Below are 26,001 nucleotides of genomic sequence, written 5' to 3'. Positions count from 1 at the left end.
CTTTCCGCTCTTGGCTCTGTGTTCTGGCTCAGAGCTTCAGTTCCCAGATCCAGGCTTTGTGCTCCAGATCCCAAGTTCAAGTTCCACCTTCCAAGCATTAGGTTTGGGGTCTAGGTTCTGTGTTCCTCAGCGTCTCAGTAATGAGGCAGGAAGATGGTGGCCTCCTCCTCGGCTGGTGGAGTTACCTCGACCCATCCACCTTGGTTGGCTGCTTCCTCCTGGCAGCTGGCACTTCGGGCCAGCCTGGAGGTCGGACGCTCAGTGGGGCTTCTCCTTGGCTTTCTGTCCCTCTCTACACACAAGCCAGTTCTCTGGAGACACGAGCTGAGACGGTCACAGAGCACTCCTCACTTAGTCCTTGCAGGAGTCTCTGGACACATACACATGTCCGCGCCCCTTCTTCTTGGACCCTCAGGACCATGGTGGACATGAATGGCACCCCCTGCAGTTGTGCAGGGGTAGGGGCCTGTGTCCATATCTGGCTGCATTTGATTCAGTGTAACCAACCATGTGTGTTCTTCCCTATCCGGGTCTTCGTTTCCTTGTGGAAGCTGAACTCCAGCCTTTAATCCCCCAGAAGTCCCAGTCACCTGACCACCAGGCCAGGCCTCCTGCTGGGTGTACCCTGCACTGCCCTTGGGGGTGGGGCGGCTATCCCTGGAGCACTAGCCAGCGGCCAGGTCAGCACTTGCAGCCCAGCTCCAGGTGAGCAGCCAGCGCCTCTACCCTGCCCCCACCCTGGCTCAGAACTAAGGTCCCTGTTTCCATCCCATACTCCAAGGCTGTTCAGGCAAGTAGGGGACAAGAGACAGATTCTCTCTTAGAGGCTTGGAGCCCATGGGCCAGGGACCCTGCGTATCCCTGAAGTCACATCTGCTCTCTCAGCCTGTGAAGGTTGTCGGATGGGGGTGGTGGAGGCTGCAGAGTGGTCCAACGTGAACTCTCTCCCTTCCTTTACCCTGGGCACTGGGTGAACAGGCTGACTGCCCCCAGGGCTGCCCCACTGGTAGCATGAGGACAAACAGCTCTGCTGCGTTACCCACCCAGGAGTCTGTGCAGTGGTTTTGAAACACGGTCCCAGGGATTGACCAGCGGGTGCTCCTTGCCCCCATCTCTGTAGATGAGGCTTGGCCAGGCTGAGATGAAGATGAGGGCTCAGGGCTGCCTCTAGGGGTGTGATGGGGAGGGGAGCATGAGGGGACTGTGGCAGAGGGACACACCCAGCTGGTTAAAATGGGCTGAGGGGGCAGAAGACCCCTGGGCTGAAGATTCTAAAGGAAGAGTTTGGTACCACTTTTTGAGAAAGAGATGGCAGGCCAGCAGTGACAAAGAAGTGGTCTTGAGGAGTGCTTCGTGATAGTATAATTATTTTTAATTGTGTTCTTTAAAAACAAATTAAAGGTGAAAATCTGCTTTGACTACTATTCCATCCTGGTCTTCCTCCCATCTCTTTGTGAGTTTGATATGCATCCTTCCAGAACATTCCTCTCTTTTCTGTACACTTGTAAGTGCCTAGTGTGTTTGTGGTTTATATGAAGGTATTGTGCCATGTTCATTGCTCTGCTTTTTCTTTTTTTTCAACCAAACAATAACATGTCTTGGAGAACTTTCTGTAGCAGGACAGGCTGTACCCAAGTCTATATCTGCTGTGCGGTATTGGAGTGCACGTGTTGTGTAACCCCAACCCCACCCCATCCACTTTTCCCAGTTTTCAGGCAATAGACCATCCTGCAGGGATGGGCTCCTTTGTGTCCATAAGTGAGGGATTCTCTAGGGGTGTTGCTAGAGTCACATGCTGCGTGTTTTTAACAGAAATTCTCAAAATGCCCCCCAAAGTAGCCATAACAACGTGTCTTCTTCTGAGACACGTGTCTGTCCCTGAATCAGACAGAGTGCTTCAGCGACAATTCCCTGTGTGATCCTTGGACTAGTCACCTGGCTTCCTGCAGCCCTGATGTCATCCACACCAGTCTGTTCTGTTGTGAGGACAAAATGAGATAAAGGATGGGGCAACTCTAACTTGGGGACCTTGGTAGATGTGAAGTCTTCCTCCTGCAGGGACTGACCTTTATGGAGGCTTTCCTGCCTGGCCCATGATCCCCTTTCTAATGGGATAATCTTGTTGGTCCCTAAGAGTAAGAGACATCATCTCTGGGAGTGGGGATGGACATCTGTAGGAGAGTGGGCTTGGCTTGCAGAATATTCCAACTTTGGGAAGATATCCCATCTCTCACCTGGTGTCCCCACCTCTCTATCCCAGGGCATGTGGAAGAATGCCACAAGGGAGAAGCTCCAGTCCCTGGGAAGTATGAGAAGGTTCTGCAGCTGATCAGGGAAGGGACAAAGCTTGCCTCCCTGCCTCCATGTCTGGCCACAGACTGTGAGCCTGGTGCTATGTGGTCCCCTGCCCAGCACCCCCACTGCCCTGCTGCCCTGAATTCCTCACTGGGACTAGATCTGTGGGCTGCGGCATTATCTGTCAGCCCACTAGGCCAAGCAGACACAGCAGTGACGAAGATGGACAAGATTCCTGCTGACATATATCATTCTGTCAGCTAAGTATAAATAAGTAAACAAGGTCATTACAGAGTGGGCTGAGTGCTGTGAGGGAAGGAAAATGGATAAATTGGTAGAGAACAAAGTTGGGAAGCACGTGGGACTTCTCTGCTCGTCTGGTGGTTAAGACTGTGCTCCCAATGCATGGGGCCTGGGTTCAACCCCTCATCAGGGAACCAGATCCCACATGCCACAACTAAGACCTGGTGCAGCCAAAAAGGAAACACACACACACACACACACACACATGGTTGGGAAGCACTTCATATAGACTCTCAGTCTGTTCAGGCAGCTCTAACAAAAAAACCCAGCAACTGGGGGGCTTGTAAACCACAAACATTTATTTCTCACAGTTCTAGAGGACAGAAGTCCAAGATCAGGGTGCAAATACGGTGGTTTTCTGGCGAGGACCTCTTCCAGGTCGTAGACAGCCAATTTCTGTGTCCTCGTATGGTGGAAGGGGTCAGGGAGCTCTCTGGGATCACACTGTAAGGGCACAAGGGCACTAATCTCACTCACGAGGACTCCATTCTCATGACCTAATCACCTCCCAAAACCCCACCTCCACATACTATCACCTTGGGGATTGGGATTTCAACACATGAATTCAGGGAGACATAAATGTTTAGACCATAGCACAATGTGGTCAGGAAGCCTCTTCTGAGGTGTGTAAGCTGAGACCTACAGTGAAGAGGGACATCTATGGTTGTAAGTCTTAGAAATTCACTCAGAGTCACGAGCACACACACGAGCATTGGCTTGCCTAATGAGCAAGTCTAGGAGTGGATGGGTGAATTTAGGAGTTTAGATCCTTTTCATCGAGAATCGCCATCCATCAGACCTGCTTTCTTGTGCTGGTTTCATTTGCACGCATGTTCTCTCCCTGAATGTCTTTTCTGCAAATCCCCCAAAGGACAGTAGAAAATGACCAGGATTGGGATTCTGATTGGGGTCAGAGGATCATTCCTGAACCATACTCAGTAGCCAAGCCTGGCTCATGAGACGACCCCAACAGCCAAACAAAATGGGCTGAGGGGGCAGAGGGCTAAAGGCCCCAAGAGGAAGGCCTGCACCCACCTTCTAGAGCTGTGGTTCAGTCACTCAGTCATATCCAACTCATGCACTGCAGCACGCCGGGCTTCCCTGTCCTTCACCATCTCCCAGAGTTTGCTCAAACTCACGTCCATTGAGTCTTTATGCCATCCAACCATCTTGTCCTCTGTCCTCTTCTCCTCCTTCCTTCAATCTTTCCCAGCATCAGGGTCTTTTCCAGTGAGTCAGCCCTTTACATCAGGTGGCCAAAGTATTGGAGCTTCACCTTCAGCATCAGTCCTCCCAATGAATATGCCGGGTTGATTTTCTTTAGGATTGACTGGTTTGATCTCCTTGCATCCAAGGGATTCTCAAGAGTCTTATCCAACAGTTCAAAAGCATCAATTCTTCAGCACTCAGACTTCTTTATGGTCCAACTTTCACATCCATATATGACTACTGGAAAGTGAAGAGGAACTGAAGAGCCTCTTGATGAAGGTGAAAGAGGAGAGTGAAAATACTGTTTTAAAACTCAACATTCAAAAGACTAAGATCATGGCATCCAACTTCTAGAGAAAGGCCAGCAAACCCCACTCATCTCTCCCAGGAATTTCAAGGGTAAAAAGTCAGTTACAAGATAGAGGGCAGGTATGGGGAGCCCCTGGCAGAGGGTAAAGAACTGGAGCGGGGAAGAGAGCTCAGCCTTTTTGAGGTAGTCAGGAGTGCGCCTCGCTCCTCCCGGTGCCTTTTCAAGGCTCCTTTGTCTCCTTGTTTCTCTATCACAGACACTGGGATTGAGTCTGGCTTCTCTGCCTGAAGGCTGGGGCTCTCCTTCCTGGGTTCTCCCTGATTCCAGATTATAGGAGGCTAAACAGACATGATGATTAAATATGATACCTGGCCCTAGACTAAACCCTATATTAGAGGGGAAAATGCTGTAAGAGACCTTATTAGTTCATCTTATAAACTGGAATACAGAATGTAGATTAGATAAAAGTATCTGTCAATTTCATATTGATAACTACTGTGGCAAGTAAGAGAATATCCTTATTCTTCAGAAGTACACACTAGAGTTTTGGACATAACTAACCCTCAAAAGTGCTAAAAAAAAAAAAAAAGAGCACTCACACACACATGGATACACACTCAGAGCAAATGTTAGAACAAACAGGTATATGGCTGCTCCTTGTACTATTTTTATTTTAGTAACTTTTTACAAATTTGAAATTGCTTTAATAAAAAGTCAAATTAAAGTATGCCAGTGGAAAAAGAGACAGGATTCCCTTTATTTGCAGATGATATCGAATGTCTATAAAGCCCTAAGAGGAGCTAGTTAAAAACAAAAACAAATAGAAACAACCCCACCCAGAATTAATAAGAGAACTTGGCTGTATACAAGATAAATATATAACAATCAATCTCAGATTATTCTCCATTATATATTATTATAAGGTTTGAATATAGTTCCCTGTGTTCTACAGTAAATCTTTGTTGCTTATCTATCTTGAGTAGCTTGTACCTGTTAATCCCATTCTCATCATTTATCTCATAATCTGAAACAAAACAAAACGGAATCACTCTTAGTTTGTGTTCTCTTCATGATAATTCAAGTTATATAGTCATGACTTCTCTTCTGTATGTTTGCTATACATTATACTTAAAACAGAATCACTTTCCTGTACACCTGAAACTAATATAATATTATCAATCAACCATACTTCAATTAAAAAAGAGTGTGTTTCTCCCCAAAAGAATCACAGAATGTTAAAAGGGAGCATTGCTTCTCCTCCTGGGTGGGCTCTGGGCTTCCCCGGCTGCCTGGAGACAGGGAAGACCAAAGAGCCAAAGCAGGTAGGGCCAGAACCTGCCCTTGCCACCACAGCTTCAGGGAATCCAAAGGAGCCCACTGCCCTGTCTACAGAGACATGTTCAGTCTCCACTAGAAAGGAGTTGGGTGACCAGACACTGTACTCAGATTCAGAGACCTAGGAACAGCACAAGGACGCCGGCAGAGGCACAGCTCCCCAGAGGGCCTACCCCTCCCTCCCCTTTCCCCTCTTTCCCCTTCCTCCCTCCCCCACTTCCTCTGTCCCTCCCTCCCTCTCTCTGGCTGTCTATGCCTCTCACACTCACACCCTATGCTTCGTGCAATCAGGAAGAGAGGCTCTGACAACAGGAAGTCAGGGGGTACATCCTGAGGCCCCCAAAAACTTCCTGGCACTGACCTTAGTGACAAAGGCAATGCAATTTTGGGGTGGGGGCGGCGCACAGTGTAGACTGGTACACAAGGAAGACACCTCATGGCAGAATAATAATAATTATTATAATAACAATATCATACATCCAGGACAAACCCAGCTGCCCCAAGCCAACTGCACAGTCCAAGTCTCTGGGTAGAGGGAGGGGCTGCCTGCCTACACCCTCAGGCCTTACTCAGACCAACTCCCGGAAGAAGGGCCAGCCCCTCCTCCTGATCCCTGCTGAGGCTTGGAGTGCGGTGGGGAGGCTGGCACTGCCAATGCTGCCCCTCTGCACTGGGCACATCTGCACTGGGGGCTAGGCCCACCTCCCCCTGATGGCCTGGCAGCGAGGGATGGATGAGCAAGCCCCTTAAGGGACCAAGTGGTGGCAGCTGTGGGGTGTCACTCCTCTGAGTCTCCGCTCTACCCCTCCCACCTCTTCCTGCGGGCCTGCCCGTGGCGGGAAGGGGCCAGGGACACTCATGGCACAGACAGGGCATGCAGAGCGGGCCCATGGCATGCTTGGCCCGCCAGGTGCCATGCAGCCAGCCTGGACTGTTGGGTTGCTGTCAGAGGGCAGAGTGGACAGTGGAGTCCGAGGCGCTCCCCTTGGGCTGGGCTGCTGATTCCACTTGTGGTGGAGGCTGCTGGGAGTTGGGTCCTTGGGCAGGCAGCTGCAGAAATTCTGGAAGCACTAGGTCCTCTTTGCGCAGAAGGCCCCTCTGGTCATGGGCTCCACAGCTCTGCACTCGGTTCAGCAGCTCCACCAGGCCTGGGGGTGGTGGCAGAGTCAAGGGGCCCATGGGTGCAGACCTACTTATGCTGGCCCACCACAGACCCACTGTCCTTACTATGGGCACAGCCTCCCTAAACCCAGCACTAATGCTCCCTTCCTGCCCTTCTGGTCCCTCAATCCCAGGGGTCACTGCTCCAACCCAGTGACATCCAGGCCCCTGCCTCAGCTCCAGGCTCTCTGAGGCCACCCTCCCTCAATGGTCCTCAGCCATTCTGGTCCCTAGCCGCCACCATGCCCAACGTACCTTCAATGTCACAGGTCTGCCGCTTTCCAGTGATACTACTGGGCACTTGGGCCAGCGAGTTCAGGGACGATGGAGGGAGGTTGGTGGCCTTGTCCTGGATTCTAGGCGGTCCACCCTGTGAGAACGTGAGGTTGGAGCCATAACCAGGAGGGGAGACTGGTTATGGAGGGCACCCAGCCCCTGGCTCACCTGGCTGTGGCAGGGGGGTATGTCGCCAGCCTCAGGGATCTTCACACCTGCAGCAGAGAGCGCCACAATTCCTGTTTGCCTCCTGCCTGGACCCCCTTCCTCTTGGGCCAGAGGTATTCTGGAGGACCAAGCCATGGGGCCAACATCCCTTACCTGGGAGAGTGTCCAAAACCAACCTCTGGGAGGCCACCGAACTCACTAGTTTCTCCAGATCCAGCGGCTGCTTCTCGCCTGGCTGAAGGCACAGGTCAGTAGCCCGCGGGACAGGCCGCCCTCCCCGCTGCGCCCCGGTCCGTCTGCCCCGCGGCTTACCAGGCGTAACGCCACCTGCTGCGGGCTCAGGCCGTGCTTTGTGAGGATGGGCTGCAGCGCCTCCTGCAGCCGCTTGGTGGGCTTGGCCGAGATCCGCACCAAGCGCTCCAGCGCCGACACCTCGAGCCTGCGAGGGACCCTAGCGCTGCGGAAGGGTGGAGAGCCCGCCGCGCCTCTCCCCCAACCCACCAGGGACTGGCCGAGAGGGGGTGCAGCCTGCACTGGGGCGGGGAGACCGATGGGAGGAGGTGGGGCCTTAGCCTAGGAGGCGGGGTTAGTACAGGGGCCGGACTTGGCAGGACAACAGCAGCCCGAACTGGGACCCCAGTGAGTGCTGGGACCCTCGGCTGAGGTGTGATTACTCGAGGGTGATTCACTTACTCGAGGGTGATTCTGTTCTCCAGCCGCACTTCCTGGTCTGCCAGCACGGTGCAGTCCTGATCCAGGACTAGGGCCTTCTACAAACGGAGAAGGGCAGAGTCGCAGAATTCCTTCTCCTTCCCCCTCCCCCACTCCCAGGTCATTCTCACGTCCTTCCATGATCACTATGGAGGCTCCCTAAGGGTCAGAGGGAAGGGCTGATGGTCGGGTGTGCCATAGAGATGCGGACAGAGTAAGAGATCAGGCTGGATCAGAGCCTAGAGTGGCCCAGACCAGGGAAAAGAGTGGCGAGAATGCTGGAAAGACTTGGGAAAGGAGCAGAGTTATGGGAAACATGCAGGTGAGGTAAGCAGGATATAGTAATGGGGCTGCTTGGTTAAAAGGGCCAGCTTAAGGGCTGGAAGAAACTACCTCTTCCTGAGCCAGGTGAGGATCTGCCCGCTGGACAGCTGCCCTTTGTCCCTCAGGCATGTGAAACTTAACCGGGCCAGCTGGACGCATTTCCTCCCTCACTACCCACCTTTGGTCAGCCACCCAGGCCTTGTCTTTATTTTTTTACACTTGTCCACTTCTCTCCATTCCCACCTACTAAGAACACTTCTTGTTTCCTCACTGCAAAAAAAAAAAAGAGCTCTTCCCTCCAAGACACCTGTGAAGCCAGAAGGATGTGAAGTATCTTACCCAGTGCCTGACACACAGCAGGTACATAAAAGTAGTGGTAGTGATCACCACCTGGCGACCTGCACCAGCCAAGGGCTGGGAGGCAGCCTCTCCCAGGGAATAGGCCTGTGTTGTCTGCAGGGACAGGTGGAGTGTGGGTGGGGAAGTTATATTTAGCAGACATGAGAACCCATCTGGGTTGTGGAGGCTGCCTGGGTGGCCAAGACAATGGGCAGAGTTTCTCCCACTGTGGCCCTCACACTCCTGTGCTCCAGGCCTCTGAATGTGCCCAGCACTTCTTAGATCCCCCTCTGCCTGAATGTCCTCCCCTCACAGCTCTGTCAGGCAAACTCTTCCTCATTAACCACCACCTGTTCCCTGAAGCCTCCTGGGACCACCTAGAAATGCCTATCTTGCCCCAGAAACTCTCTGGAGGGTCAACTCCTCCTCCCTGATCACATTCTGCCTGGCTCACCTCCCATCTTTGGACCTGGAGGAACCTGGGTCCCTCTGCTCACACACCTGGCAGGGCCTTAGGACTGTCTACTGGGTGAATGATATTCTGACAGTTCTCCCTGGGATATAGCATCCTTCCTTTAGATTCCCCCTTATTGGATGGATTAGTTTATGTTTAAAGCTATGCTAGTTTGTACCTAAAGGAAAATTTTTCATAAGCTGGATGAAGTTGGGCTTTCCTGGAGGGAGTGAGGGGTCTCCAAATGGCCATTTCAGGAATGGGCAGTCTGAAGTCTGGGGGTGACAGGGAAAAACCCAGCTCCAGCAGTGGAGTCTCTTCATATCACATTCATATCACAGTCTCTGGATATGAATGAAGCTGGAAACCAGGATGGGAATGGGATGAGGACAGGATTTTTGTGGGATAAGAGTAGATATCTGAATTTGAGTGAGGAATTGGTGCTGGATTGATTTGAAGTTGGGCATGGGGCTGAAGGTTGTAGTGAGGGCTGGAGTCAGGAAGGGGGTAGAAATGGGGGATGGGTTAAAGTTAGAGATGGAATTGGTGTTGGGGTCATGGCTGAGCAGAGACAGGAATACGGCGGGGGCGGGGGGGGGGGGCGGGGGGGGGCGGGCGCGGTTCAGGATCAGGAAGGGATTTAGAGTTGGAGACCAGGCCAGGTTCACACCTGCTCATTGCCCACCAGGTAGACCTTGATGTCAGGTAGAGAGAGGCCTCGTTTTTCACAGATGCCTGCCAGCATGTCACGGATGGTGAGGCCGGGTCGGGCCAGGGCCAAGGAGGCTGTGCCATCAGGCAAGTATACGCAGCAGTACTTCCCTGGTCGGCTTTCATTCTCACCTTCTGAGCTCCCAAGGCTCTTCCGGTGGCTCTGATCCAGAGCAGATGTCAAGGGAAGTGTACACATGCAAGGACACAAAAACAGGTACACGGTAAGCTCACTGGGGCACAAACAGGCACACACGTGCCCAAGGGCACACTTGCAGGCAGGCAGGATACATCCTCCCATGGGAATACATGTATACTCACCCAAGCCTATGGGCACCCCAGGGACCGGTCTACCCACTGACTGCTACACACACGCTCTATACACCTGGTCACCCAAACATGCACACACAGGCTGAAGAGTTCACCCATAATATGCATGGGGCCCAAAGCAGTGAGGACAGGAAGAAAGTAAGGAGGCTGAGTTATTGGCCATATGGATCAAGTAGGGGATGAAGTGGGGCTGGTGGCCCCACTTCAATGAATGATGATGGCCACTCAAAGGGGTAAGAGTCAGTGACCTGGGCCCACACCTCGTCTCCCCTAAAAGTTGGCTTACCTCAGATTTGCTGCTGGCAAAGGCAAGGTAGCCCAGGTCCAGACTGGCGGAGGAGTTGAGCGATCCCTGGGACTCACGGCGCAAGGTTGAGTTGGCCGCCCCGCCGGCTAGTTCTAGAGGAGAGGAAGACTGAGCCCGACAGGGCCCCTCTCCTCGCCCCTCTGCTGAGGCCTTTCCGCACTCATGCGGACTCTGCTGGAGCCCTTTTTCAGGGGTCTAATGGTGTTTGGGTTCCGGGAGGCTTCGCTACTGACGGGGGCTTCCCAAACTTCTGGGCTCTAGGAACCAGCAGGGGAACGTGGCGGGGTGGAGGCTGGGGGGGTCCACAGGGCCCTGCATTTCGATTTTCACTGAGTTAGACTGCAAGACCAGTAGGAGGAAGGGGGTGTTCTCCAGAATTGCCCAGATTCCTGCCCTCGCTATCTCTGCGGCCCGCTTCTGCCCTCACCCCTGCGGAAGGACTTGCGGAGCGGGCGGCCCTCAGCAGGTGGCAGCTGCCCCAGCTCCTCCACGCCCAGCGGCAGCGACTTCCCGGGCTTCAGCTTCGGCTTCTGCAAGACACACGGAAGGCAATGGCACTGGGCGGGGCGCCAGCCCGCAGGCCGACCGTGGGCGACCCCCGCAGATATGTACCGGGACACCGCCCCCCACAACCCCGCGTGAGCACCTTTCTCGTGGTGTCGGGGCTGCCGGGGCGCCAGGAGCCAGGTTCCCGCAGGGGGCGACCCTCGGCCTCCGCCAGGAGGCACTCGCGGTACAGAGGGGATTTGACGAAGCGCGCATAGCTGTCGAACTTCATCAAGTTGAAGATCTGAGGAGGCGGCGCCGGGCGGTGAGCTGCGGAGAGCGCTCGGCTAGCCGCCGAGAGCGCTCAGCGAGCTGCCAAGGTTCCAGACCCGGCCCTGGGGCTTGGGTGCATCCCCAACTTTGGGGGCGAGCCCCGAGCCCCTCCTTGCCCCAGGCGCCGCCTCCCAGCCCCTCCTATACAGTAGACTCTCGTCTTCCCTCTGACCCGCGCCCTGCCGCTACCTTTAGCGGAGTCCCAGCATCCAGATTTGCTCTCTTCCCCACCCCACCCCCACCATCTCTGCCGCTCAGGCTCCGCCCCTGGATCTGGCCCCGCCTCTGCTCCGCCCAGCTCCCTTCAGAGGCAACGCCCTTTACCCCAGGCCCCGCCCCCTGGAACAGTTTACCTGAAGCTGCTGGGCCCGGAACATGTCCGGTCGCGGCTCTGCTAGCACTTCCTCGCCGAGCCATGCCTGCCGGTCGATGTTCACGGGGCTGAGCGCCTGGCTGGACAGGAACTCTTGGTAGATGTTACGGGCCTCCTGAGCTAACTGGGGCAGGGACGGACAGGAGAAGGTCAGGGGCATAGCTCAGGGATTGGTCCCATCTCTCGCAGCCTCAGCTCCCCCTTCACCCCACCTGCTGGGTGTCGCTGGCCGGGATTTTCTGGAAGCGCTCGCAGGCCTTCCAGAAAGTCACATTCTCAGCACTGAACTCCTTCTTCAGGAACTCCTGGGGATGGGGAGAAGGAGGAGGCAGGTGGAGACCCAGAGACCTAGTCAGGGGGTGTGGTCAAAGAGATTGGGATAGAAAGAGGGCCCAGAGGCTAAGCCAAACAGACAGATGGGATCAGATCCAGAGGCATATAGAGGAAAAAAAGAGGCAGAGAGAAGGAAACTTCCCAGTTGGGAGAAGAGCAATGAGTGCCAAAGAAAGGCTGGATGAGGAAGCCGACAGAGGAGTCCAAGTCTGGCCAGCCTGGAACTCCAGCCATGCCCTCTCCCATGTCCCCCCGCCCTTCCCCCCATGGTGGCCACTGCCATCCACCCTCCCTATCCCACCCCAGGGCTTACAGTGAAGTAAGCCAGGCCCAGTGGGTCCTGTAGCAGCCGCTCGAAGGACAGGCCCCAGCTGGCCACAGGCTGCTCCTCGGTGGGGAAGGGGCTGCTGGGGCCACTGGGGAGGCTGTGGATGCTGAGGGAGCTGCCTCGGCCCTCGCCCTGGCCCTGGGGCCCAGTCGTGCTGCTCAGCTCTGCAGGGGGATGGACAGGTACAGGTGAGCCTTGCGGCCTTCCCCAGCCGCTGGCCCAATCCCATCTCAGGTACTTTCCCTGGAAAGACAGCAAATGGCACGGGTATCCCCACCTTTTCTCCACATATACCCCCCCTCAACCCCCACCCCCAAATCCAGCCAGGCTTTCTCTCTATACTTGACACTTACCTCCATCGGAGACAGCCAGAACCTACAAGAAACCCAAGGCAGAAAGTCAGAGTAGAGCCCTGGGGGGATTCTCAAGGGACAGTTTGAGGCCCAGCCCCTGGGACTAGAGCTGTGTTCTCATCTGCCTGGAGGGCCACGCTGGGCATCCTCAGCCGGGTCACTGCCTGCTCATGGTTTTGCTCAGGCTGCCCTGGGCTCCTCTTCCACCATGTGCCAACCACCTTGTGTGCTAGGACTTATGCCAGATACCCTCCAGTCACTCCCAGTAGACCCCTAGCTCCCACTGGGTGAGCCTGGATGTTGAGCATGGTGGGTAGGAGCATAAAGTTTGAATCTTGTTTCTGTTACTTACTAGCTGTGTGACTTTGGGCAAGTTACTTGTTTGTCTCCATCTGTAAGTGAGGGGGGAATGATAATAATAGTGACTTACTTCCTGTGCCTGCCGTGTGGGTCAAATCAGCTTAATATATTTCCAGCGTCTACAACAGGGACCAGTATGTGGCAAATGATATATCGATGTTGGCTGTTTTCTTTGAGAAAGGAGAGATTACCTGTGTAACTGATGATCTCCTTATTGTTAACTGTTTCTTCTTGGAAACACCCTACCTTGGACAGGGCATGGGGTTCTATTTTATAGTACAGAGCAGTGGTTCTCAAATTTTCGTGTGCATTAGAATGATGGAGGGGCACCTCTGGAGCTTCAGGTTCTCCCAGGAGGTGTTGGTGTGGATGGTTATGAGCCTCACCCGGAGTAGCTACAGAGTTCAATCCCATCCTCTGTGTCCCCTCCCTCACTCCCCACCCTGAGTGCACAATTCTGACTTCTCTGGGAATCCCAACCATTAGTGAAACAGAAAAACCCTCCTTTCAAAATGACTCTTGCAGTGGTTTCCCTTGGTCTTCCTACCTTCCTAGCAGCTCCTCCAGCTTCCTCATTATCTATACATGTAAGGCGGCCTTTACCCTTCTCTGACTCTGTTCTGGGCCCTTTCTCCCTCTCACATCTCCCCAGCTTCAAACACACATATAGCCAACTTCCTGCTGACATCTCCACCCAGATGCCCCGTAAGCCCTTCCAGCTCAGCCAGTCCCAAATGGAAGCCACTTCCTGCTGCCACCAGCGCAGGGCCGGGAGCCAGCTTCTCTGCGTCTGGTTTTCCTCCCATCACTGGGGTTTGACTGATCCCCAGTTCCTTCCTGCCTCGGCCCTGCAGCAGTTTCACCAGGTCCTGTTACAGGAGCTTTCACCACCCGTCCCTTCACTCTATCCCTACTGGAAACAAGTCTGCAGATGTGTTCTTCCCAGGAAGACTCCCCCTGCCCTCCTGGCTGGAAAATCTCTCTCTGTCCCCCACTTCTACCTGGGAGCACCCGGGTCACACATCTGTGGGCCAGAGCTGGCCTGCAAACAGGTAGGATGGTATTAATATCAGAATGGCTTTTTTTTTTTTTTTACTTAAAAGGGGTTTCCCACATTGAAGAGTTAGGCATTTTACATGACACCTGGTTTCTGCCCTGGCTACCCTGAGCTTCTTCCCAGCATGGCAACCCTGGCTATTCCTGAGCAACAACTGGTTCCTCTAGAAGGAGTTCACACTCTCCTCAGAGGACTCTGGGGCCAGTTTGATGCATTTCTGTTATTTACGGAAGCAGGTCCCAGACAACCTGAGTTCCAATTTGTGCTTTGTGACCTTGGGCAGATACTTCACCCCTCTGTCCCTTGTATTCTCTGTACGTGCTAAGTCGCTCAGTCATGTCCAACTCAGTGCGACCCCATGGACTGTAGCCCGCCAGGCTCCTCTGTCCATGGGACTCTTCAGGCAAGAATGCTGGAGTGGGTTGTCATGCCCTCCTCTAGGGTATCTTCCAGACCCAGGGATTGAACCCTTGTGTCTTAAATCTCCTGTGGGGCAGGTAGGTTCTTTACCACTAGTGCCACCAGACGGGTCAAATAATGATCCTGACTTCAAAGACTTGCTGTAATTAAAGAAATTAAATATACATAGAGAGAACTCAGAGCACCACCTGGCATGTGGTAAATATACAAGGAACAAAACTATTATTGTTGTTGCACTATATTGGTATCTGACCCTGCTTCAGCTTTCAGCTTTGCCAAGCCCTGCTGGAGAGGGAAAAGCACAGGTGCTGGGTCTGTTGGACCCAGATTCAAATCCTAGCCCTGTCTTCTAGTTTTACCACCTTGGTCCCTCCCTGAGCCTGTCTCCAAGCTGGAGTGTGGGGATAAGACGTTGATGAGGAGGAAGGAAAGCTTGTGCAGAGGGAGAGGGGCATGGAACCAAGCCGTGCGCCCTCACCTGGCCGCCCCAGCCCTCGCCCAGCTGCCTCTGCGCTCTCCCATCTGACAACTTCATCAGAATTCTCCCCTGGGGCTGCAGGACAAACTCCTGGGGGGGTGTGAAGGGGACAAGCTGAAGCTCAAGATTCCTTCCAGCTGTTCTTTCCCTTTCCTGGCAGCTGCCCTCATGGGCGGGGCTTCCCAGGTGGCACTGCTGCTAAGTTGCTTCAGTCCACGCTCCTCCGTCCATGGGATTTTCCAGGCCAGAGTACTGGAGTGGGTTGCCATTGCCTCCTCCTGTAACAGAGTCATGATGCCCAGCCGGTCTCCCTCCTGGGCTGGGCTGTGCTGCCTCCTTCGGGGCTTGGAGTGCCCACTGCGGGGTGGGCAGGAGCCAGCACGTGAGGAGGCAGGATGCAGGTTGAGGGAGCTCACTAATTTAAAACAATGGAGGCTGCCTAAGCTCCCCCTGCCCTCCCTGCTCTCAGTCTCCTCAGCTGGCTGCTCCGTGTTTTCCTTCTCTTTTTCGATCAACCAGATCTCTTCGTTGACGGTGTCCAGCTGCTCCTGCAGCATCACAGTCAGACTCTCGGCATCAGCCTGCCCGCTGGGCGACAGCTGAGTGGCCGAGCTGAAGAGGGTGACCCTGTCGCCCTCGCTGTCAGACACGCCCTCGTCACTCTCGAACGCCTGGGCCACGTGTCGGCCAGCAGGCTGGCTTGCTGTGCGCGCTCCCAGTCCTGCTCCTTCAGGGTCTGCACCTCGGACGACTCTGCCAGCCAGCCTTTCTAGGCACTAGTGGTAAAGAAATCGCCTACCAGTGCAGGAGACCTAAGAGGCATGAGTTCGATCCCTGGGTGGGGAAGATCCTCTGGAGGAGGGCATGGCAACCCACTCCAGTATTCTTGCCTGGAGAATCCCATAGACAGAGGAGCCTGGCAGGCTACAATCCATAGGATAGCAAAGAGTCAGACCCAACTGAAACGAGCACAAACTCGTGCCCTCGTGGACACCTGCCTGCCCCGAGTTCTTCCTCCCCAGGCTGCTCTGTGGCTGTTTCCAGCCTTGGTCACCAGGTCAGGTCTCCAGGAACCAGCCTGACTTTCCCCTCCTCATCCACAGTGGCCATCTGGCCCTCCCTCCTCCCACACCAAACACCCACCGGCCTCTCTCTGGCCCACCCTTCAACCTGGACTCAGCCTCTCCCTTGTTCAGTGCTCTCCACTGCACTCTCCCCTGGTTGGAGGGGTGGGGTGGCAGAGTAGCAGGATGCTCATGGGCGAGCCAGGACCCCAGAGAAGGCAGAGGGACCTGGGCTGGCTTACACTTCTGTTTGTTTTGTTCTTTACATCTTGTTGGATGGATTGTGTCTTTAGGTGGGGCTGGCTCCCAGGTCCTCTTCTGGTCCCACTCCATCTGGGAGGCAGAGCAGTTGCTGGGTTACAGCTGAAGCTCTGCCGGGGCCTGACTAATGAACCTCTTCAGCCTCCCCCATGGCCTCCCCCTCACCTCCACCCTCTGCTTTTTCAGACTTTTATTTTCCCCACACCCCTTCACACTCCTGCTTCCTGCTTTGCTGTTTCCTCTGCCTGGTATCTGCCCCTGCTCCCGCCTGCAGTCTCTGCCTGCTGAGATTGGTTATCCCTAAACACCAGCTGCCCTGATCCCCTGTCCAGTGCACGCTGCCCGTTTATGTCCGGACCTCTCCCCTTCCATCCTGTAGCTCCTGGAAGGCAGGCCTGTACTACAGGAGAGAATTGGCCTGAACTCCCCCCATAAGGAGCACTAGCCGAAGTGCTCCCAAGCAGCCATGGGGGCCCACATAGCCCTCCTCTGCCCTTGCAGGAGGCACTGGCACCCCTCCATCAGGGATGCTGTGGCTCTGGACCCCCCATCTCTGTGCCCTACAGTTCTTCCTGGCCCTCTCTTGCCCCACTAGATGTTAACCCATAGAGCTGGGGCTGAGACAGGAGGTGGCAGGGAGTGGGGACGGAGTCCAATTCCAGATCCACCATTCCAGGGCAAGTCACTTCCCTTCTCTGGGCCTCAGTTTCCCCCTGGGTAGTCTGGCACTCAGCACTCGCATCCTCCAGGGTTGCCAGGAAGGGATGTGGTGCAGCAAGGAGAGTGGCTGCTGCTGCTACTCAGGGCTCTGACCTGTCCAGGCTCCTGGGCCTGGGGAAGTTGTGCTGAGCCAGGCTGGCCTTGCCCCACCCTGGCCTGCCTGAGGAGAAGTGGTGAGTGAATGGGAGAAAAGGGGAAGAAGGGAGGAGGAAGGGTGTGGTGGCCAGTGGCACCCCTGACCCATGATGTGGGCTCAGTTTGCCATAGGTTTTTCCTTGGAAATGGGCGCTGGGGGAGTCACTGGTGCCTGAGAATACCCAGATGAGAGTGGCCCAATGTTTCCTGTGCTCTCTCCGACAGCAATGGCACAGAGCCACGTTCTCCCTCCATCCTCACCCGGGGTGGTAAGTACTGTGGCTTCCGTTTTACAGATGAAACCCAAAGAAACTACACAGCTAGGGAGCGCCCGAGTTGAAATTAGGGCCCCAGTGTGCCTGCCTCAGGAGCCCGAGGTCTCTCCTCCACAGAGTTTCCTCCCTGCGTGCACAGGAGACATACCAGGGAGATGAGAGGCCCAGGGCCTCTCAGCCCCTGGGGTGTAGTTGGGCAAAGTTGATTGGGGTAAAGAGCTCAGGGGCTCCTGGATGAACTCTGCCCTATGGAGGGGGTCAGACTTCAAAAGGAAGGCTGATTTACTGAGCAAATTCTGGACTAGGCCCTCTATACCGTCATCTCATTTCGTCCTGGCTTGGGGTGACTAGGCCCCAAGATCTTCTCTGGGAAGACCTACGGCTGCCCGGCTCTGCAGCCTGAGTCAGCCCTGTGGAGCTGATCCCTAGCCCTGAGCTGGATTCCAAGGTGCAGTGGGCTCTGCCTTGCAGGTCTTCCCCAGCAGGGAGACTGGGTGCCCTGAGAGTGATGAGACTCAGTAACTCCAGGCTTTAGGCTCGCCAGCCCTCAGGCCTTGTCCCTGTTTCCCCGAGTCTAGGCATTTCCCCAAGCTACTCCCCGCTCTGGCTGGCACGTCCTTTCTGGACACATTCCGCACCAACGATGCATGAAACGACTGGAAAAGTTGGTTCTTCCTCCCAGGTCCTCCTCAAGCTTTCTCTCTTCCTGACCCACGCTCTTACCCAAGCTTGCATTTTACCCCAGCATTTGTGCTCACGCCTTCTGTACTTTGCCAGATCAGGAGCTGTTTGAAGGCAGGGGCTAGGGCAATGGGCCTGGGTCCTGATGCCTGGGGCAGGGCCAACACTGAGCAGGCCCGAAGGAGGGGCTGTGAACGAATGTGTGAGTGAACAAGTGAAGCAGCAGCTGGGACTGTGTGAAGGCCTCTCTGGGAGGGGGCTGGGAGCCATCTCTAAGTGACAGGTTGCATTGCAACCGCCTGACAAGCTGAGTGGCAGAAAGACGAGGCTGACAATTGAAGCTGCCTCAGGAGGGAATGACAGGTGGGGGTGGCGGCAGGGGGAGATAGGGGCGGACCAAGCCAGGCAATTCTGGGAGGCGGAGGAGTCCTGGCATCGAGTCAGATAGGCCAGATTCACAGGCAGGTCCCTCTACCTCCCAGCTGCTCTTAGCACGTCATGTCCTCCTCTGAACCTCCCTCAGGAAGTAACTCATGGAAGGAGGCTGACAGCTGGACTACATCTGTGGATATCTGAATCTGATGCCTGCCTATCCCTCTCCATCTCAGCTAAGCATGGCTGCAGAAGCCTGCCTGAGGGCCAGAGAGTAGCCACTCACTGATCTCTGACCCTCGGGATGCCAAGAGGTAGCACAGAGAGTCTGGATGGAGTTGGGGAAGGGCAGAGATAAACCAGAGTATGAAAGTTTCTGAGAGGAGCCGGGGTGTCCATGGACTTAAAGAGGCTATGGGTTGACATGTGATGGGCAGAAGCTGGGTGTCTCAGCCCCTCGGCTGCCCTACAATTCTGGGCACTGCTCAGACGCATCAAGTCAGCTACCTCTGGGGTGAGTATGGGAGTGGGCATGTTCCTCCTTGGGGTGGATGCCCTGGGAGGCGTGAGCCAAGCCCCTTGCCTCCAGGGAGTGTGACGCCCCTGTGTGCTCAAACTTTCCAAGTTAGGTTGATGGTAGATAGTGAGGTGGGGGACTGGACCAGCCTGGAGGGGTTTGCCTCTCTCCTGCCCAACAAAGTTATGCTGGAGGAAGAGGTGCGGAGACAGGTCTTGAGAATTAGTAGAAGGAGTAGGAGTGGGGAGTAGCTCAGCTTCTTGGTGAGGCAGGAGATCCTTGAAGAGGAGCTGAGAATGAGGGGAGGCATTGGGCTGACACTTAATGGAAACTCCCCAGTGGGTCAAGAACCTCAGATTCATTATTCCACTTAATCATCTCAAGTGGAGGAAACTGAGGGTCAGTCCATAGTCAAGGACCACAGAGCTGAGATGAGATGAGAACCCAGGTCTCTGTGGACAGTACTAGGCTGGGTCTGGGTCAGAGACAAGGACACTGTCTGGACTTTTTGGAGTTTTTAGGAGGAGCTGGGTCTCTGCCAAGTGGGCTGGTGTCCAGGGGAAGAGACGAAAAGCCCAGCGCAGCCTGTCCCATCTGCTGAATGAATAAAGAAGCCACCTCTCCAAGGGCATCTCTAACCTGGATGCCAAGCCACCAGAGGATTTAAGGGGTGGGGCAGCAGCAACAGCCAGGGCCATCCCAGGGCTCAGCTACCCCCACCCTTCCTGGCAACCCAGGAATAGAACAGACAGGAGCTGCAGGGACCTAGCCTGATCCTGCTGACCCACTCCAGGCTGCCGAAGGGCTGCTAGCTGTGGCAGGAAGCCTCTGGAGCAGGTCTCGGTGGAGGGTGGTGACCCCATAGGAGCTGCCCCTCACCTGATCATGGGCATCAGGATACCAGGTGAGGGAGGGGGCTGAGGCTAAGTGAGGTATGGGGGTTCAGGACCTCGTGGGGGTATACAGGGGCCAAAGGGCATGCCAAGTCTGCCTGCGCCCCTAGGAAGCCGGCAGCCCCAGATGGTGCCTAAGTAGCAGGTGAGAGAGCAGTGGGGCCTGGGCCAGAAGCCTCTGGCTACTCTCCTGTGGTCTCATCCCCAAGGTGGCCCCAGGTCCCCATCAGAGCCATCTGGAAGGTCCTAGCAGGAGGGCACTAGGTTCCACCACCTGCTGCTGTCTGTCCACAACTTCTCTAGCCCAGTCCTGCCGGGTGTGCCTGTTGGGCTCCACCCTGGGTGTGCCTACCCCCTCCCTGTGGGCCTGCCCCGGAGCCCGCACTCACCATGCGTCCGTTGGGGACACCCAGGTGCTTGGGCTTCCCTGGCATGCCGCTGCTCTTCACGGGTCCCCGCCGCGGGGGACGCCCACCATGGGGACTGCGGGCAGCTCCGGTCAGAGCTTGCACGATGACGGGCAGATGACAGAGAGAACCCAGGTCTGCTCCTGCGGGCCCTCACATCCTGAAACACCAGCTCACTACCTCTTTTCTCTGCCACAGGAAGTGTCTCTATAGAAACCGAACCACAGAAAGAAGCAAGGTCTAAGAGAGCGAATGTTTCTTCCTACACACACACACACACACACACACACACACACACACACGCAGGCGCGCGCACACATTCACGCGCACACACACATGCCGCCAACGCACCCTTGGCAGTGCCCCACGCAGGCACCAACACACAGCAGAGGCCTCTGTGTGCCCAGAGAGGAGCTCAGCCCAGTCTGGCCCATCTGGGGAGTTCCAAGGGCACGTCTGGGAATGCAGAAGTACATGTTCACACACCTGGGCACCTTCATACAAGCTGCAGGGGCTCCCGTGTACACCAGGACATATGTACTGTGATCTGAGTGTCCATGTGCGTTCTTCACTTGGCACACACCTATCCCACCTGCCGTGTGCCGGACGTGTGCACACGCAGCGCCTTTCCCCCTGCAGCTGTATATGTAGTTACCACCTCTGTCCTGAGACATCTCCAGGCTGTCCTTCCTGGGCCTGTTCCTGTGTGTGCAGAGAAACAGCTGCATCACAGGCATAGTCATGCACACACAGACCTCAGGTGTGTGGGGCAGAGACTCATCAGGAATATCTGGGCATTCAGTCATGTGAATGCACAGTCCCTCGGACGTGTGTGTGTGACAGTCACACATGTGCACAGGCACCTGTGAATTCAGGCACCCCAGTGACAGACACATACAACCAGGTATGCACACACTCACCCACCTGGGCAGGGAACAGGTCAGATCCCCAAAGACACCTGTGCATTCAAGTCACATGAGAGTCCCACCTTCATGTAGTATTGTCGACTGAAAAGGGCACCCTGCCTCCATGGCCTGGCCCAGTCCCAGATGAACTCAGGCCCTTCAGAGTCTTCAGTTGGCCTCTTTTTCATATGTGCATGTATCCAGAATGGGACTTGTATTTTACCTCAGTGTGGGCTTACTTGGGATCCTGGTGGCTCATCAGTAAAGAATCTGCCTGCAATGCAGGAGACCGCCTGCAACACCAGAGATGGTTTTAATCCCGGGGTCAGAAAGCTCCCCTGGGGAAGGAAATGGCAACCCACTCCAGTTTGCTAGCCCAGGAAATCCCATGGACACAGGAGTCTGGCAGGTTGCAGTCCATGGGGTTGCAAGAGTTGGACACAACTTAGTGACAAGGCCACCATCATGGGTTTACTTGGGGCTTCCATGGTGGCTCATCGGGAAAGAATCTGCCTGCAATGCAGGACATGCGGGTTCTATCCTTGGCTTGGGAAGATCCCCTGGAGGAGGGCATGGCAACTCACTCCAGTATTTTTGCCTGGAGAATCCCATTGACAGAGGAGCCTGGCGGGCTGCAGACCGTGGGGTTGCCGAGTCGGACACGACTGAAGCAGCTGAGTATGTACACACACATGGGCTTATTTAGAGCTCTCAAGTCACTTGCCACTCCAGTTTGGGCCCCTCTTTCTACAGCGATAAGGTGACACCCCATCATTCATATTATACCCTCTGCTCCATTGCCCCCTGCTAGGGCCATGACTCTTCACGACAAATGTATGTTCTCTTCTTTGGCACACAGCTGTACTTCAGTTTCCCAGGCTCCCTCACAGGCAGGTGTGGCCACGCGCTCACTAGTTCCCATCAACTGAATGTGAATGGAGTGAAGTGTGACAAGGCTTTTAAGTCCTAGGTGTCTTCCACATTCTTTCTTTTCTCTTTAACTGACTGTATACAGAAGATGATGAAGCCCTAGGGGCTTGTGGAACCACAAGAAGGAAGGGACCTAGGTCTCCACATTGATGTAAGAAAGCAAGCCACCAGTCAACCAGGAACACCAGCTTTGGACGGTTCAGAGAGAGAGACAGAGACCAACTTCCTTGAGCTGTTATACACATGAAGTGTATTTGCTATAGTAGCTAGCATTATCCTAGTGAATACACCTCTTTGCCCAGTTCTAACTCACTTCTTTCTAGACAGCTTGCTCTAGAAAGGCCACCAGGTTGTTGTGGCTCAGTCACTAAATTGTGTCCAACTCTTTGCAACCCCATTGGACTGCAGCGTGCCAGGCGTCCCTGTCCTTCACTAACTCCTGGAGTTTGTTCAATGCTCAATCTCATGTCTATTGAGTCGATAATGCTACCCAACCATCTCATCTTCTGTTGCCCCCTCTCTGCCTTCAGTAAGTCATACTTGGTGTGTGTATTGAAAGTTGCATTTGGAGCATTGTCAGTGGTGGTCTTAAGGTCTGTGACAGTGTCAATATATCTGTGACAGGGTGTGGTAGGGTGTGTGATGTGAGTGGCGGCCACCTGCCTGTCCGCTGTGCCATGGATCTGGGCCTAGCTTCATAAGGCTTTAAAATTTACAAAGTCTTCCCCCAACATGACCTCCCTCAATCCTCACAACCTCCTGTGAATGATGCTCATTGAATAATTTTGCAGTCAGGAAACTGAGATTCAGAAGTGAGTTGCTGGGCTTCCCTGGTGGTCTAGTGATTAAGAATCCACCTGCCAATACAGGGGGTGTGGGTTTGATCCCTGGTCCAGGAAGATCCCACATGCTAAGCAACTAAGCCCATGCATCACAGTTACTGAGCCCACATACAGCAACTGCTGAAGGCCGAGTGCCCTAGAGCCTGAGTAACAAGGGAAGCCACTGAAATGAGAAGCCAATGGTTTGCAACAAAGAGTAGCCCCTGCTCAACACAACTAGAGAAAGCCCGCATGCAGCAAGGTTACACATCAAGTTAGAGCTCTGCTGAGCTGTGGATATGTGTGCTTGAGGCACTAGGAGCTGGCCCTGGGCCTCCACTGGTCCAGATTCCAAGAGCTCATCTTCTTCCCCGCAAAGACGTAAGCACCCAGGTTCTGCCTGGAACCCCCACCTCCCCGCAAGCACACCCCGCCTTGCTGCTGCAGAGATGTGTCTTCCTACCACTCCACATGGATGCCAATTTCGCCCCAGGGACCTCCAGCCAACCCTGGGACTTCCCATCTCTCAGCACTTGTTTAGTTTTCTCCCCTCCATAATTGTGGTGATACTTCGACGTCACAAAACACAGTTCTCAACTTTTCTTTCCCTGTCTTCCCACAGGGGATTTGTTACTGATATCTAATTTCCCTGCAGACTTCTGCTCCCCTTTCCCTGTGGAAACCTCGCTGGCTCAGGCTCCCCCTCTCTTATCTGGTCATAACACCTTACCTCACCTGTAACCTCCCTCCAGTCTCTCTCACTGTAGCCAAGGAAACGCCATGATTGGTCACCCCCATGCTTAAAACCATCCCATTGCCTTCTACTCCATAGCTGGAATTAAAGGCTCTTTGAGTTCTGGCCTCAGCCATACTCTTCCCCTACCACTCCTCAGTCACTCCAAACTGTTTGTAATCCCTTTTGCTTTGGGGGATCTTTCCTGGTCTTTGCATTTCCTGTTCTCTTTGCTAAAGATGCCTTTCTGGTAAACTCTGACTCATTCGTCAGGGTCTCTTTCCAGATTCTAGACCAAATATCCATTCTTTTACCAATTACTTATTAATCACTTTCTGTGTGCCAAACACGTTTCTAGGTGCTGGGGATTCAGTAGTGACAACAGCTGATGGAAACCCCAACCCTCACGGAAGTCTAAGAGTGTGCATGTGTGCTTGTTTGCATGTGTGTGCTGTGCTTGGTCGCTCAGTCATGTCTGACTGTTTAAATAGATATGGATGTTTCTTTGGGAGCATATACCTCTTGGAAGAGGACTTTTGTTGTTTGTATATACGTCTGATGTCATTGTTGTTTAGTCGCTAAGTCGTGTCTGACTTTTGTGCCACCACATGGACTGTTGCCCACCAGGCTCCTCTGTCCATGGGATGTCCCGGTCGAGAATACTGGAGTTGGTTGGCATTTCCTTCTCCAAGGGATCTTTCTGACCTAGGGATTGAACCTGCCTCTCCTGCATTGGCAGGCGGATTCTTTACCACTGAGCCACCAGAGAAGCCCCATATAACTTTAAAAAGATGTCTTACTACTGAATCCTGAAGAAGTTCATTCATTCAGAAAGGCAACTTTTTGGGACTTCCCTGGTGGTCCTGATCTCAGTGAGGCAGCAGTGAGTGGTGGCATGAAGTGAGATCTAAATTCCCTACCCAGTAATTGAACCTGGGTAGCCTGGATGAGAACCAGAAATCTTAACTGCCAGACCAGCAAGGGCTAGAGGCTAGAAGCTGTTTTTCCCTGGATCTTTGCCCTCAGTGAAAAATGCACTTAGCACAGAGGCAGAAACTATAAATGCAGGTACAGAGTTTATTACTGGAGACATAGCACAACAACAAGTGCGAGAGCAAACAGGGAAATGCTTTGTTAAGATAGGAGCAAGGCAGAGATACACACTGGAGAGAAAGGGTGTGGGCGTCCCCATTAGTGAAGAGGAACACAACAAACAGGCGGATAAGTCATTTATATAGGGCAGTTCTTCCAGGTCTTTGTCTTCCTTCAGGCCAATTATCTGGTTTCTTTTTTCACACCTGGCCTACCCTGGGATACTCCCCTGGGTGCACTTGCACCCTTCAGCCAAGATGGATCTCTAAGTGAAGACTTCTGAGAGGAGCAAGACTCACTATGGCCTGGCATTATCCCCTGATTTTTGACCCACAAGAAGCCTTTCTGCACAGGTGTAACATCTCCCTTATCCCAAAAGATGGGGGAATGGAGATCCCTTAATCCTTTACTCAAACAGGGTTTTGTTCCTCTTTGTCCTTGCCATGACTGTTACCTTAGGTGTTTACAAGAGGAAAACACTGGTCATTTACCCTGTTTCTGCTGTTACTTCCACTTTGGAGGGCAAACAGGAGGCTGGTTGTAAATGCCTTAACTTGAGTCTACCTATCTCTGGTCTCAAGAAGTGCTAACAATTGTTAATATCCAGCCTGAAGCCCACTTCTTCATGCCCTATGAAATGCAAACAGGAAATCAGTTGTAAATGTCTAACCTGGAGCCCATCTATCTCCTACATTGGTCCAATGGCTAAGACTCTGTCCTCCTAATGTAGGGGGCCAGGGTTCCATCCCTGGTCAGGGAACTAGGTCCAGCCAACTAAGAGTTCACAGTTTAGTTCAGTCACTCAGTCGTGTCCGACTCTTTGCGACCCCATGAACCCCAGCACACCAGGCCTCCCTGTCCATCACCAGCTCCCAGAGTCCACCCAAACCCATATCCATTGAGTCAGTGATGCCATCCAACCATCTCATCCTCTGTCATCCCCTTGTTCTCCTCCCCTCAATCTTTCCCAGCATCAGGGTCTTTTCAAATGAGTCAGCTCTTCACATCAGGTGGCCAAAATATTGGAGCTTCAGCTTCAGCATCAGTCCTTCCAGTGAATATTCAGGACTGATTTTCATTTGGATGGACTGGTTGGATCTCCTTGCAGTCCAAGGGACTCTCAAGAGTCTTCTCCAACACCACAGTTCAAAAGCATCAATTCTTTGGAGCTCAGCTTTTCTTGTAGTCCAACTCTCACATCCATACATGACCACTGGAAAAACCATAGCCTTGACTAGACGGACCTTTGTTGACAAAGTAAAGTCTCTGCTTTTCAATATGCTGTCTAGGTTGGTCATAACTTTCCTTCCAAGGAGTAAGCGTCTTTTAATTTCATGGCTGCAGTCACCACCTGCAGTGATTTTGGAGCCCAGAAAAATAAAGTCAGCTACTGTTTCCCCATCTATTTGCCATGAAGTGATGGGACCGGATGCCACATGCT

At 53.9% G+C, this 26,001-nt stretch overlaps 1 protein-coding gene and 1 long non-coding RNA gene across 2 annotated transcripts; both read right to left on the bottom strand.

The window, feature by feature from the left end:
- Window positions 1-2,883: 2,883 nt before the first annotated feature.
- Window positions 2,884-5,561, bottom strand: LOC128050732 (uncharacterized). The gene is made up of 3 exons (XR_008199690.1): window positions 5,108-5,561; window positions 3,634-4,074; window positions 2,884-3,042 (listed from the first exon to the last, which is right to left on the bottom strand). It is a non-coding gene; the product is annotated as an uncharacterized LOC128050732 (long non-coding RNA).
- Window positions 5,562-5,735: 174 nt separating this feature from the next.
- RGS14 (regulator of G protein signaling 14) lies at window positions 5,736-20,106 on the bottom strand. The gene is made up of 15 exons (XM_052643078.1): window positions 20,062-20,106; window positions 12,440-12,461; window positions 12,072-12,250; window positions 11,638-11,730; window positions 11,406-11,549; window positions 10,880-11,023; window positions 10,661-10,763; window positions 10,213-10,325; window positions 9,556-9,759; window positions 7,751-7,827; window positions 7,370-7,496; window positions 7,211-7,292; window positions 7,058-7,104; window positions 6,869-6,983; window positions 5,736-6,600 (listed from the first exon to the last, which is right to left on the bottom strand). The coding sequence occupies exons 1-15, from the start codon at window positions 20,104-20,106 to the stop codon at window positions 6,398-6,400; spliced, it is 1,698 nt and encodes a 565-aa protein (XP_052499038.1). The 3' UTR covers window positions 5,736-6,397.
- Window positions 20,107-26,001: the final 5,895 nt, after the last annotated feature.

This window comes from Budorcas taxicolor, chromosome 7 (genome assembly GCF_023091745.1).
Source record: "Budorcas taxicolor isolate Tak-1 chromosome 7, Takin1.1, whole genome shotgun sequence".
Lineage (NCBI taxonomy): Eukaryota > Metazoa > Chordata > Mammalia > Artiodactyla > Bovidae > Budorcas > Budorcas taxicolor.
This window is presented reverse-complemented; position numbering and strand designations above follow the sequence as displayed.